The 13,992-nt window shown below is 37.8% G+C and overlaps 1 protein-coding gene across 1 annotated transcript; it reads right to left on the reverse strand.

Annotated features, from left to right (window-relative positions):
- Positions 1-1,098: 1,098 nt before the first annotated feature.
- LOC107299881 (actin, alpha cardiac muscle 1) lies at positions 1,099-13,689 on the reverse strand. The gene is made up of 7 exons (XM_015829222.1): positions 13,654-13,689; positions 12,059-12,207; positions 9,134-9,458; positions 6,093-6,254; positions 4,587-4,778; positions 1,976-2,157; positions 1,099-1,445 (listed from the first exon to the last, which is right to left on the reverse strand). The coding sequence occupies exons 2-7, from the start codon at positions 12,185-12,187 to the stop codon at positions 1,302-1,304; spliced, it is 1,134 nt and encodes a 377-aa protein (XP_015684708.1). The 5' UTR covers positions 12,188-12,207; positions 13,654-13,689; the 3' UTR covers positions 1,099-1,301.
- Between the last annotated feature and the right edge of the window lie 303 nt (positions 13,690-13,992).

Raw genomic sequence — 13,992 nt, forward strand, 5'->3', positions numbered from 1 at the left:
TGACCAGCCCATTTCCATTTCAATTCTTTTACTCTTTCGATGACATCATATATTTTCATTTGTTCTCTAATCCATGTGCAGGTCTGTCTTATCTTGTGATGCCAAGTATGTATCTTTCCTTGGTTCTTTGCACCACTCGTAGCTTTTGTATTGACTATGAGGTTAGTCCATGTTTTTGCTGGCATATGTTAGAACAGGTAGCACACACTGATCAAAAACGTTTCCCTTCATGCATAGGGGGACGTTGTTCTTGAAAATTACACTTAGCTTGCCAAATGCCTGCCAACCCCATTTAACACACCATTCAATTTCCTTTTTTGTATCACCTTCCATTGAGATCCATTGGCCAAGGTATATGTAGTGGTCTACTATGTCTAGTTCTTCTCCAGATATATTTTTTTCTTTCTTTAGTGAATTTATTAAACATAACCTGGCTCTTTTTCAGGTTTATTTTTAAGCCAAATGGTTCTCCTGCTTTGTGCAGCTCTTGTATGTGTCTTTGTAGCTCTTCTGAGTCTTGTGAGAAGAGAACAATATTATCTGCAAAACTTAAGTGGTTTAAATAGGCTCCATTGACTTTTATTCCATCTTTTGCCTAGTTTAGTTTGTGAAATACTTCTTCAAGGCAGGTTGAGAAAAGAATAGGGTTTTTTTTTCTTGGATAGCTCCAAATAAAAACTTGCAAAAACTCATAGAACAGACCGTTTTCCAATAAATCTATGTATTTGAAGGGACTGGTTTCAAAAACTCTGTGTGTGAAGTTATGCATGCAAATACAAAAGGATGCTTTTCAATATCAACAATAGAACTAAAATATAAATCTCCAGTCTACCACTGGACGGTAACAGAGGTTAGCTGAAATTGGTTTAAAAGTTTGACAAATAAATACAATTCATGAGAGGAGACAATGTATAAAAGGAATAGAGATCTGTGATTTTTAAGGATTTTATGAATTTTCACCCTTTTTAAATTCTAGTGATTTAACAAAAAACTAATTGTCATTCCTGTCTATGTATTTTACTTACATTAATACTACTGTTTTTTTTTAAATATGCTATCATCAGGTATATTTTTTTTTAAAAAAATCAGACTATATAACATATTTAGGTTGCAAATCCCAGATCTTGTTTATTTATAAAGCAATAAATATTCAAAGAAGCATAATAAATTGCACGGGCATGTGTAAACAAACTGTACATTATAACTGAACCTAGTTCAGCAAGGATTACTGGAAAAAAAAATACTTCAAGAAGCACGTCATCCTGAGTGGGTAATTTGTGGCAAAAGGTATGGGAAGATGCTTAGAAACACTTGCGGTGGACAATAGATGGACCAGCCTCATCATACTCCTGTTTGCTGATCCACATCTGCTGGAAGGTTGAAAGAGATGCCAAGATGGAGCCTCCAATCCAGACAGAGTACTTTCGCTCAGGGGGGGCAATGATCTAAATGGAGAAAATAAACAAGATTTCAGAAGGAGCTACATCAATCTAGGTTTCTAAGCAACATAACTTTGTTGAATTTGTTTCTAACAGCAATGACTTCTTAACAGTGAGACATCAGTGCACAAATTGTACTAAAATTCTACAATTGAATTCTGACCTGGGTAGAAGAATTATGAAAACCTTGGTGAAGAAAGAGTATATCTTGCTTACTTGAGCTGGCAAAGCAATATAGGGGGTACATTTTTAGTTATTCTTGTTTATTATCAAATGGACTGTTAGGACTTTTTTTTAGGAAGTGGAAAGAGAAAAATCTTCCTTTCCAATAAATACATTCTTTAAACTTGAAAGTTTCTCCATTCTAAGGCCGTGGAGAAGAGCATTGCTCAGTAAAACAGTTCTAACCCTAGAGAAGCACTGGCTGTAGATTTTATTGAACCTTTAGTTAGGACTCTCACAAAGTTACTTTAATCTCTTCAAGAGCACACTTCCCAGGGACTTGGAAGTTTGGTATATGAAACAAATTCTCACACCTTAATTTTCATTGTGCTGGGAGCCAAAGCAGTGATTTCTTTCTGCATTCGATCAGCAATGCCAGGGTACATGGTAGTTCCACCAGAGAGTACATTGTTGGCATACAGATCTTTACGGATGTCAATATCACACTTCATTATGCTGTTATAGGTAGTTTCATGAATGCCAGCAGATTCCATACCTTGGAAAGAAATGAATATTGATAGGCTATTGACCAATGAAGTATAGAGGAATCACAACATTCTTGAGCATTATTAATAGCAGAAGGCTATACAAAAAAAATGTAAAAATAAAAAAGCATTTATCAAATAAGAATTTTCTATAAAAAATAGAAGGCAGAATTAATACATTAGGCATGAGCAGGCCACACACATATAGCCATATGGAATTCCTGGACTCAGTGGTTATAGATGCCCCTTTTTTTGCAATTTCAGAAAAGTGACTGCATATTTTTACCACTTGAAAGCTGGATGCACATGTAAGTCTTAAGAAGGCATGCCACTATTAAGAGGCAAAAATCTTTCCCAAAGTCTCCTTAAAAACCCAGCCATGTCTGCATATGTTGCAAGGCATCATCTACTTTGCAGCCCTCACTCTTCCACAAAATGTATTACGCAACCTTTGAATCCAAAAAGGTTGGGAATTAACTCCTTTTCTTAAATCACACCTGATCTAAGTCCAAGTAAATTTGGAAGGAAGGATTTTGTTTTGCTTTTGTTCTGACAAAAAAATGTAGATCAGAGATTTTCACATAGAGCCAGTTATTTATACAAGCAATTTATATAAGATAATTTTTGCTATCTGTTTTTCTATTTCGTGTATTGCATCATTCGATGCAGCTATCTCTGCTGTATGGAGCAAAAGTCAAGATTGTATTTAGGAAGGCAAAAAATGAAGGTATGAACAGAAGCTTAGCATTGAGCATAAGAAAAACTTACACCAGAAATACAAATTCAAGGGTTACATTCCAATGTATTAGTTGACAGGTGGCATCTTAAAGTGAACTGAAATTAGATCCATAACAAGGCAACAGCTGATGAACAACTGCTCCTAAATCCACAAGGCTTGTATTAGAAAGATTTGATGCATCATCAGTTGCAAAGAATATGAATCTACACTTGCTTTTAAAAAAAAAAACTCTGGGCCATTAAGTGATCGCAGGATACAAGTCCTAGGGACTGCTCCAATATATTTTTTTTCCATTTTACCTGATTTTATATAAATTGACCTTCTAAAATGTACTACAATTAAACAAGATGGCCACGCTGAAATCAAAATAAACCAAAAATGAAACAATACACATATCCAAGCCATAATGCCATGTTAATAAAACCATATTTTTAAGGATATTCAGCTTCACTTTGAGATTAGCAACATAATGGATCTGACACAGTTAAGACTGCCATTCTAAATTCAACACTGTGGAGAGATAAAAAGATTTAGCCCTTTTAAGCACATTTATGCCAGGCTAGAATTCTTCTCTTGAATATAGTCAAGGTTAAACTACTAAACCAAACTGTATTTCAAAGTTATTTGTGCTTTTTAAATATATATACCTTTATACCCAAAGCAGCGTAACCATGTATGAAGTCATTTGTACCACAAAAGGAAAGGAATTTGTGCCTTTGGCAGACATTCTTGGCTTATGTATTAATTTATGATAATAGTCACATTGTATGTTGAAGTAGAGAGACGGCCAGAGATAAAGATGTGCTCAAGAATTATTATTTTTTATTTTGCTGTTGAAGAGAATTCTCAAATCGCTGACTGAGTAATTTCAATGTAAGTAATTAAGATCAAAATGAGAGCTGTTATGCTTCTGACAAACTTATTTATTGGCATTGCTGCAATAATTCCACACAGGAGGCAAATGCATTCCAAAAATAGTAACTGAACGTAGGATTTTTAAAAATTGTTTGGCTATATGGAATGGGAGCTCTCCAGCAACAGCTGCTGGTAGCCAGTTTCACTGTTATATTGGTTTATGTTTCTTTGTTTTAAAAATTAGAAAGGTCAATCCTGTTCATCACATTTGCAAGATAGTTTTAAAATATTACAATGATAAAATGATGCCACCTGTGCCCAGAACAGATGTCTCTATTGCAGGTACAGAGATGCAGTGAGTCCTGGAATCAGGGAAATGCCCTGAATTAATTGTAGTCAACAATAGTACTCAAACATCCCTCCAACAGTGTGTATAATATAGGTAGATTGGGTACACAAGACAAGATTCCTAATCAGCTGTACACTAACTCATGGACTTCTCTTCTTAGAAAGATTATCTTCTACTTTCTCATCCTTTTGTATACAAATATATAGCCTGAGGCTGCAAAGCCACTTGTGGTTCTTCCCAGTGTGTTGAGTCCAACATCCATAGCTCCTCCAACAGTTATTTCAAAATATTTCTTAATGTTGCTGTAGGAGAAAGTGGTTTAAATACATGTGGAGTAGTTCTATGAGTTGTATTTGTTTCAATTTAATTTAATTTCTGCCCTGTCTTTTGATTTATTGCAGTATGGCCCCTAATAATAGTTTAATATGGTCAGCCAGCCAGACAGACAAGACCAAAGTAACTTCAAGCTAAAACTTCCATGTAAAAAAATTCCTTACCAATAAATGATGGCTGGAAGAGGGTTTCTGGACAGCGGAAACGCTCATTCCCAATTGTGATGACCTGTCCATCAGGCAACTCATAACTTTTCTCTAGCGAAGAAGAGGAGGCTGCAGTAGCCATTTCATTCTCAAAGTCCAGAGCAACATAGCATAATTTCTCCTTAATGTCACGGACAATTTCACGTTCAGCTGTAAAGACAAAACCAAAAATGCTTAGAAAGAAGGAAAAGACAAAGGCTAAGGAAAAGGCAAGCAAAACTGAGGTTCAAAATCCTCTCCCCATAGTTCAGTTTGGTCATTAGTCTTTCAATATATCCTCAGGATATTTTTTTTTCAAGCTGCTTAGAAGTTGGATCAGATACAGGGGTTTCACCATAACTGATGACGAGGAAAAAAATTATGGAGAAATAGAGATTATGCAGAAGCAAATAGAAAGTATAGGAACAGAATTTAAGAGGAGAAAAGTACAGTGTGGTGGCTCCAGTTATAGAAAACATTTAAATAATTCCATTGTATTTATTTATGTGACTTAATTTAATGATTAATCTTATGGGGCATTGTTAAGCATCAAATAATGAAATGCGTCAATAAAGAATGTAAAGGGAGTTTTTTAAAAAAAAAATCAAGCAGCATATTTGTATGGACACACACAAAAATATATTTGAGTTGTAAGTTATATGTTAGACTATATTTAATTAAAATAGATACAATTAAATCAATGAGATTAGAACCAATAGTGTATGGTAGGATAACATTAAACTTTACGTAGATTTTAAAAACCATAATGTTAGAAGTGCCTTAATAAGAATATGCAATAGTTATAAACTTAGGCTGTGCCCTAAAATATCTTTAATGGTTTCTTTTATAAAAAAAGAAACAGCAGACAGAGAGAAATGGTAAATGTAGGAAAATCGAAAAGTTAAAAGAGAACAATGGACTGCAGAGTAATTTATTTTTGATGGTTTCATATGCATTAATAAAAATATTTAACACAGATAGAAGGGCAACTGGAATTGAACAATGTAAGACAGAATTTGAAATCAAATTGTGTAAAAATAATGAACATGAGATTACTAAAATGTATAAACTTTTGTTGAGTTTGAAATGGAAGAAGTATAAGTTAAAGAGTGAAATATCAAATGGCTTAAGAATTTTGGTTATAATATAGAGATGAATAAATGGGGAAAATGTGGTTAAAAGGATTAAAATTCACATTGTGGTATAACTTAAGAGAGCATTTCTACTCATGTAAAATATCCAATAAAAATTATATTTTTAAAAAATGAGGCTAGAATCAGTCATGATGAACTAGTTTCAACAGTTATGCTTTAAATATGACTGAATCTAGATCCCACACAACTTTTTAATTTGATACGACACTGAAAATTCTACTTCTGAGCCTATGTGTATACTCAACTATATAAATACATATTAACAGTAACTTTTTGAATTCCCTTTTCAGATGCATAAACGTTAGTCAAAGTAACTTTGAACTGTAATTACCTGTTGTTACAAAGGAATAGCCACGTTCTGTCAGAATCTTCATGAGGTAGTCAGTCAGGTCCCTGCCAGCCAAATCCAGACGCATAATAGCATGTGGAAGAGCATAACCTTCATAGATAGGGACATTGTGCGTGACTCCATCCCCTGAATCAAGGACAATACCTGTAAAACAGAAATGCCCAAGTTGTTATAATGTCAGCATTTTAAAAAAATGTTCTTGCACATGTCATGCAATCTCTCCAGACGCAGGTTAGGTGAACAGAACAGAAAAAAATCAATACGCAATGAGAATGTGCAATTAAAGTCTGATGTGACAGATAAGCATGAAACATAATCTTCCTCAGTAATTCTTAGTGTCTTACAAGTTGAAATGCTAAAGGGAATATTTTCTTAACATCAGCCAACTGTAGATCTTAATTCTTTCTTGAACCAAGTTTGAATTAAAATGGCTTCACTGGATTATAGTCTTCCCATAGTAATTTGATGATGTCGCATTTTAATAAACAAAGAACTTAGCAGAACAGTGTGTTTGTGTCATTCAGCTGAATCTGAACTAGTTATTTCTAATACGGGGATACACTCTTAAATTTGTCTATTATAGATGACAATTCTCTTTAAGTTCCCATGTTTTATGCACACAGATCCTTGACATATATTCAACAGTGGTACTTTTTTCATGGTCTCACCACATCATCCTGCAATATCTTAATGTCTAGTATCACACAAGTGGAATCTATTGCCTGAATCCCTCCTACTAGGGCACTCGCTTTGATCTCAGCTGAATCTATTAGACTATTTAACTGACATATATGATAAGAAGATGAGACGATGGCAGTCACAGGAGATCATCAAGGGCATTTGAGTACATTTATTGGCAGCATGTTAAACTTGGTTTATCTTTTAAAGCTAAGTAGGATTAGACTGGTTAGTGCATAGCTGGGAGACCACCATAAAGTTCTAACTGTATAGACTATGCTGGGAAGTAAAATCATCATCATCATCATCATCATCATCAGAAATGAAGCAATAGCAAATAATGTCCATGCTATTGTTATCAAGAACACAAATTGTCCATATCCATCAAAAGCTAAGCTCAGTTTGAGGGAAACTTTGTCTTTTGACTGAGCTCAACAATGGTTTGACTATAAAATTTTCAAAGACATTCCTAACACTAATTAGCCCAACATATTGGCAGTCTCCAATATGTTATAAGGCAGAAGTCCCCAACCTTTTGGGCGCCAGGAACTGGTTACGTGGAGAGGTTTTTCCATGTACCGGAGGGTGTGTGGTTTTGTGTGCTGCCTGTATCCCATGGATGGGACTTTGCTTGTTTGTGCGACCCAGTTGCTGGCATGCCGTGGCCCGGTACCAGTCCACAGATTGGGGGTTGGGGACCCCTGTTATAAGGCACCCTTCCTTAACCTGATTTAAACTTGACAGCACTTAAACTCTCAGAATTCTCCAGCCACCATAGCTTTTTGGTGACAATTCTGATTTGGAAATTCACACATCTACGAGGGACCTAGGCAGGAAGAGCTGCTATGAGATCCAAATAGCATGAGATCATATAGGATCAATAACTACTTCAGATGCTACCTTAATATATGAAAGAGAGTAATTAATATGGGTGTTTGAAATATGGTAAACCAGTGGTTTTTCCATCTTTTCAAGATGAGGAGGGATAGGGGTGTGATATTCTTTATTTTAGATGCTGAGCACAGGAAATAGGAAATACTATTTTTTGAAACTGTAGAAAAGTAGCAGAGAAATGGGCTTGTGTCTATTATAGCTTTATATGAAAATACCTCCTATGTGCAATAATTGCCCATGTTATACATAGCACAACTGCACTTCTGGTTCAGTGAAGTGGACCACATTGCCCTTCCTTTCATGTGTAAATTACAATTTCTACTTAATGCTGTTCTCAATGGTAAGCAAGCAGTGTTCATTAAAGGATTATGCCTTTCCTCTTAAGATAATTTTAAAATATGAATATATTTGAGCTGCCACTATGGTGATTATCTGTTGTAGTATTCAGACATCAGTTTCTCAAAAGTGAAGGATAGGGGCATTCTCTCTAAATCAATATGATATTAAGTCACTGTAATCATTATAATGTCCAAGGGAATTTGCAGGAAATGAAGAAATGCTAATTATTTGAAGCAATTAAACTTCCAAGAGTTGTATCATTTCATTGGTTGGTACTATTTTTAAAAAATTAAATAGTACCACCGTTCATAATCAGCTGCGAGAATGCTGAAATCTGAGATTTTACATTTTTGTTTTGAATTTAATTCTGCATTATACAAGTGTCATCTGCAACGTTGACCCCCACAGGCATTTTTCTAATCCACCCATTAAATGAAGAAATATGGTTTCCTTCATGAAATGAATTGAAATTCTGTCCATTAGGGAAAGCTGCCTCAAATAATGAAATGAACTGGTTTAGCACCTCAGAGACAGTGCTACTTAAGGGCTACAATTGAGCCCAAAATTTATGTTGCTAGGTGAGACATTTAAATGAGTTTTGCCTCATTTTACAATCTTTCTTGCCATCGCTGTTAAGGGAATCACTTTCTTTAAAGTTAGTAACATGATTGTTAAGTCACTCTGGCTTCACCATTGACAATGCTTGTCAGGTCACAAAAGATGATCATATGACCCTTGGACATTGCAACGGTCATAAATATGAGTCGGTTGCCAAGCATCTGAATTTTGATCACACTACTATGGGGGATGCAGTTATAAGTGTGAAAAAAGGTCGTAAGTCACTTTTTTCAGTGCCACTGTAACTTCAAACGGTCACTAAACAAAATGTTGTAAGTCAAGGACTACATGTATATTAGGCAACCTGATGCCTTTTGGTGGCTTTTGAATTTAATTTATCAGCTCCACCCAAAATGGCCAATACTAAAGGATTTGTAGTTGTAGTTTGAAAAAAGAAAGAGAAGGGAGAGAAGCATGTTGTCTAGCCCTAATTTAAGTATTTACTGGGTCAGTGCTCAAGGGAAGAATCTGAGGAAAACAATTTATTTTTTTACCTGTAGTACGTCCAGAAGCATAGAGGGAGAGAACAGCTTGGATTGCCACATACATGGCAGGCACGTTGAAGGTCTCAAACATAATTTGGGTCATCTTCTCACGATTGGCTTTGGGATTCAGAGGAGCTTCTGTGAGCAGGGTGGGATGTTCTTCAGGGGCAACACGCAGTTCATTATAGAAAGTATGGTGCCAGATTTTTTCCATGTCATCCCAATTAGTAATTATTCCATGTTCAATGGGGTATTTCAAAGTCAGAATACCTCTCTTGCTCTGTGCTTCATCACCCACATAAGAGTCTTTCTGGCCCATACCAACCATAACACCCTAAAGGCAGAAGGGACATGAAAAACAATGCCATGGATTCAGAAACCTGATACCATCATCTTTCTCCACCAAACACCCTCCATGTGTGTTTACACTTCAGTAATAACTCACCAGTGTAGCTGTTGAATTCTAATACATCTATGGGTATGAGGTTGGGAAATTGTAAATACACAGCATGAAACCACTGACTTCTGTATGTAGATCCTTGAATCTAATGTACATATAAATGTTTCATTCTTTTGGTTGGCCATTAAAGATATGTAACATGAGGGTAAAGTAACACTATGAGGTATAATTTGGTAGATTTTTTCTTACTCTCTCAAACACAAAAAGCAAACCTCTGCACTTCCAAACCAGTGATGGTCAGCATTCCGTCTTTCACTCAAAATCTGATCCCTGCAGCACTTACTAGTAATTTATTCAGTCTGCAACCTTCAGAAATATTTCCACACCACCCCCTTAACCCATTGATTTTGGCAAATGGGTTTTACAGACTCAGCAGTGCAGACTCACTTCTAAATCCTGAATTTGTATTCACTAACTTTGAAGTCTGTGAGATTTTTTGATTTAGCCCTTATAAAGGCATTGCTCCAATATAAAATTTGGATTTTCCCTTTATGTGAACTGGGTGCAGTTATTAGCGTGTATTCTTACATTACATTTTCAATAAGGAAAAAAATGCCCTGGGTTAAATTTGCACATTATTGCAATTTCTGCTACAAAAATGAAAGTGTAGCATTGCAAGAGATCCTAAAGCCTATTTATATGACCAAATAGCCTGAAGCTAAACACTTTTCTCCAAGAAAAAGAAAAATACCAATTACAATATTGTTGTAATAAAAAAAATAAAAAGAGTTTAAGGAATGCAAGATTGTGGTTTTTTTAGAGAGGATTAGCATTTGCTACAAACTGGTGAAGTTCACATGTTTATGATTTTGAGAAAAGGTGGGAAGGGAAAAAGAAATGCAGCAAAAATGCTATGGAAAAAGGGAAGAAAGATGCAACAGATTGAAAAAGAGAAAGGTGAGGATAGGAGATTGCCCATGTGTACTCCAAGAAGACTATAGGACAGTGCTTTCCTGTGGACTTCAGCACCGAGCACTGAGAAATGATGGGATTAGTCATCTTGTTTGCAACCATGGCAGAAACTTTCAAAGGACACTAAGGTCACAAACCTCATTTTCTAATCACTTTTGGAAATTGCTCATTAAGTAGTGCTAAGTTATTAGAGACCTTCAGACCGACAAGTTTGAAAACCCTTTGTAAATCCGCCTTCAATTCTGAATGAAAGAAAATCTTAACCATAAGTTTAAGAATTTAAAGAATCTGAAATAAACAGTATCTTAGAAAGTTTTAAATGGACTAAAGGTCCAGATAAAATTGGAATATTTAAATTTCTACAATAAGATTTTGGAATTAATAAAGTACAATCAGCTTTTCATGGGAAATAGATCAAGTTTATTTTTACAAGACATAACTTAGATAAATAATTTTAATAAGATTAGATATATATAATCTTATTGCAAGATGGTGCAATAAAAATATCAGAGACTTCTGAAGAATAGAATCAGAAAATAGCCACAATATCAACAATGTCAGTAATGATCTCTGCTTCTATAAATAATGTTCAAAAAATGATATTGAAGAAATATTGCAACAGATTTTATCTGACAGAATAGAAATGGTATTTCAAGAGGATTTACAACTGAGAGGCCAAGAGAATGATTTAGAAAAGGATGTTTCACTGGCTCTACAAAATAAATTGGCTAAGGTTTCAAATTTAAAAGGGAAATTTAAAAGGGACAAATGTGGATAATTTTACTTTCCTGGATTTACAGAAGAGCTAAAATCTTGATGAACTCTGTGGAATGGCAGAAATGAATCAAAATCAAATCCTATAACAATATTTGGCTGAACTAACAATTAAGACTGTTAAAAATAAAAGGAATGTATAGTTGCTTTATTTGATCAATATTAAAATATGATATGTTGTTACTTCTGGCTACACTTTATGGACTTTCTATGACACAAGTACTAAAAAAATTATCCTTTATTGATTTATTTAGAGAGAAGAGATGGGATATGGGATAAACAGATACATGTAACTTTAGAGACTGTGAAGAGTTACTAAATTTGTTTATACTTCTTGAAGGCTAAAAGTAACTTCTTTAGATATTTTTCTCTTTATTATGCTCTTATTTTTCTTTCATCTTATTTTTCTTTGCATTTTTATTCCTTTTCCTTATTGCTTTAAGTTTAGCTTGTAGTGGATTTTACTATTGTAATCAACATTCTTAATAAATTAACAATAATAAAATAAAATAATAAAAATTAAGAATAGTAGATAGACAGATACTGATGGAAAGAAATGGAGGGCACAATGGAATCTGTGTTGGGCTGAGAAATCAAAATATTTACTGGAGCCAAGTATGATTTAAAGAAGCAAAGTGGGAATGGATGCTGGGTTGGGGGAAGGAGGAAGACAAGAAACACTGTGCATCGTATGGCGCTTGGACCATACACTTGAATCACAGTGTTTAAAACACCTGGTCCATCTATTCCACTTTTGCTGTTCCTGGAAGCGCCCAGAGAGCGTTTACCTGGTGCCTAGGGCGGCCTACAATGGAAGGGAAGACGGCTCGGGGGGCATCATCTCCCGCGAAGCCCGCTTTCACCAAACCTGAGCCGTTGTCGCACACCAGCGCGGTGGTCTCTTCGTCGTCACACATCTTGGAAAGGAAAGCGGGAGCTGCAAAATACAAAATCAGCGAAGACTCATCATCGCTTGGCGGCAAGGTTGAAGGGGGCTCCGCCTACCGGCCAGACTCCCCAAAGTTAGGTAAGTTCTCCCTTTGCCCCCCCCCCCCCAGCAATCTCTCTAGAACAGTGTTTCTCAACCTCGACAATTTTAAGGCATGTGGACTTCAACTCCCAGAATTCCACAGCCAGCATTGCTGGCTGTGGAATTCTGGGAGTTGAAGTCCACATGCCTTAAAATGGTCAAGGTTGAGAAACACTGCTCTAGAAACTCTTTCCTCTAAGCCCGAACCAGCAGTAAACGTACAAGTTGCTTCGGCAGAAAGACGTTCAGGCAACGCGGGATTAGAGGCTGTTTTCCCTGCCAGGGCGCGCACTTAACAAGGATGAGCCGGGGGAAGTCCCACCCCACTTTGGCTACGCATCCTCAATTCGCCCGTTCGAGCGGCTGCACGTGGATCTTGTTACTGTGCGGACTCCAGGCGCGCGCCCCCGGACGATTTTCGCTCCGGCTGCTGCAGGTCCAAGAAGCCTTTTAGCGGCGCGTTCGACCCGTCGCTTCAGCAACCCGCCTTGCTGGATTGTCTAAAACCCACTCGAAGTCGCCGCCAGTTACTGGGGAGGGTGTGTGTGTGTGTCGGTAGCAGAACCCCCGGGCTGCGAAAGAAGTTTCCCCGTTGAACGTCCCCCACCCGCAGCCCAAGTCCTTCCTTCATACTTTGAAGGCACAACGGAATCTGGGTTGTGCCTTCCTACTTTGGTAGAGTCGGAATGCAGGAAATACCTTTAGCATTTTGGGGGGGGAGAGACTTTATGTTTCTTTCCCATAACAAAGGGCTCCAACACTGGAAGTTTTTAAGAAGAGACTGGACAGCCGTTTGTCTCAAATGGTGTAGGGTTCCTGCCTGGGCAGGGGGTTGGACTCGATGACCTCCAAGGTCCCTTCCAACTTTATTATTATTATTAGTAGTAGTAGTAGTAGTAGTAGTAAAACTTGGCAAATTTAGCGCCGCTCAGCGCAAAAACCGGGAGGAAAAAGTCTAAGGCGCAGGCAGCTCTTTTGCCTCTATTAGAGCGCAAAGAAATGGCGGGAAACCGCGGGACGGACGGACGGACACTACTTCCTAACCCTACAAAACCTCGGGCGCCGGGATCTTCTAAAATGCAGCCCGTGTGACCGCCATCTCTTCCCGAACCCTTTGGATGGAAATCCCGATCCAACCGAAATGTGCGACAGGATTGTGGAGAGCTGAGGTTTTCGTTCCTCTAGCGGTCGCTTTGGCTACCCTGAGTGCAGCCTCGTTGCAACCGCTGCCATGGTGGGCCCGATTTGCAACGCTCTCTCCTTCCCCCCCGCTCCCCATCCCGGTCATTCCTCACATGCCTCTCGCGCCGACGGGTAGAAGCGGGGACGGTCAGCTGCGCTGTTGTTACTCACCGGCTCAACACTCTCTGCGCGGGGGTTGTGAAGCGCCAGCTGGGTCTTGCTGGAGGGAAGCGCCACCCATTTATACCCGGCGGAGTGGCGGTGTCGCTCTCGGGCTCCGGAGGGACCAGCCAGGCACCTTGTCCTTATTTGGTCGGCTTCACGCCATCGAGTAGCCGTGAGGCCATTAATGGAGTAGGGAAGGTAAAAAGTCACAGCCGTCCGAAACACTCGGGGCTCCACAGCCCTTGTAAGGAAAGCGAAGGGGTTGCATTCAGCCGGCAAAGGGGATGGCCAAATAGGGCACCCTGTTAAGACGGGGGTTGGGATGTGGAAAGGTCGGGGGGGGGG

Source organism: Protobothrops mucrosquamatus, unplaced genomic scaffold, assembly GCF_001527695.2.
Source record: "Protobothrops mucrosquamatus isolate PMUCROS unplaced genomic scaffold, P.Mucros_1.0 scaffold5658, whole genome shotgun sequence".
Taxonomy (NCBI): domain Eukaryota; kingdom Metazoa; phylum Chordata; class Lepidosauria; order Squamata; family Viperidae; genus Protobothrops; species Protobothrops mucrosquamatus.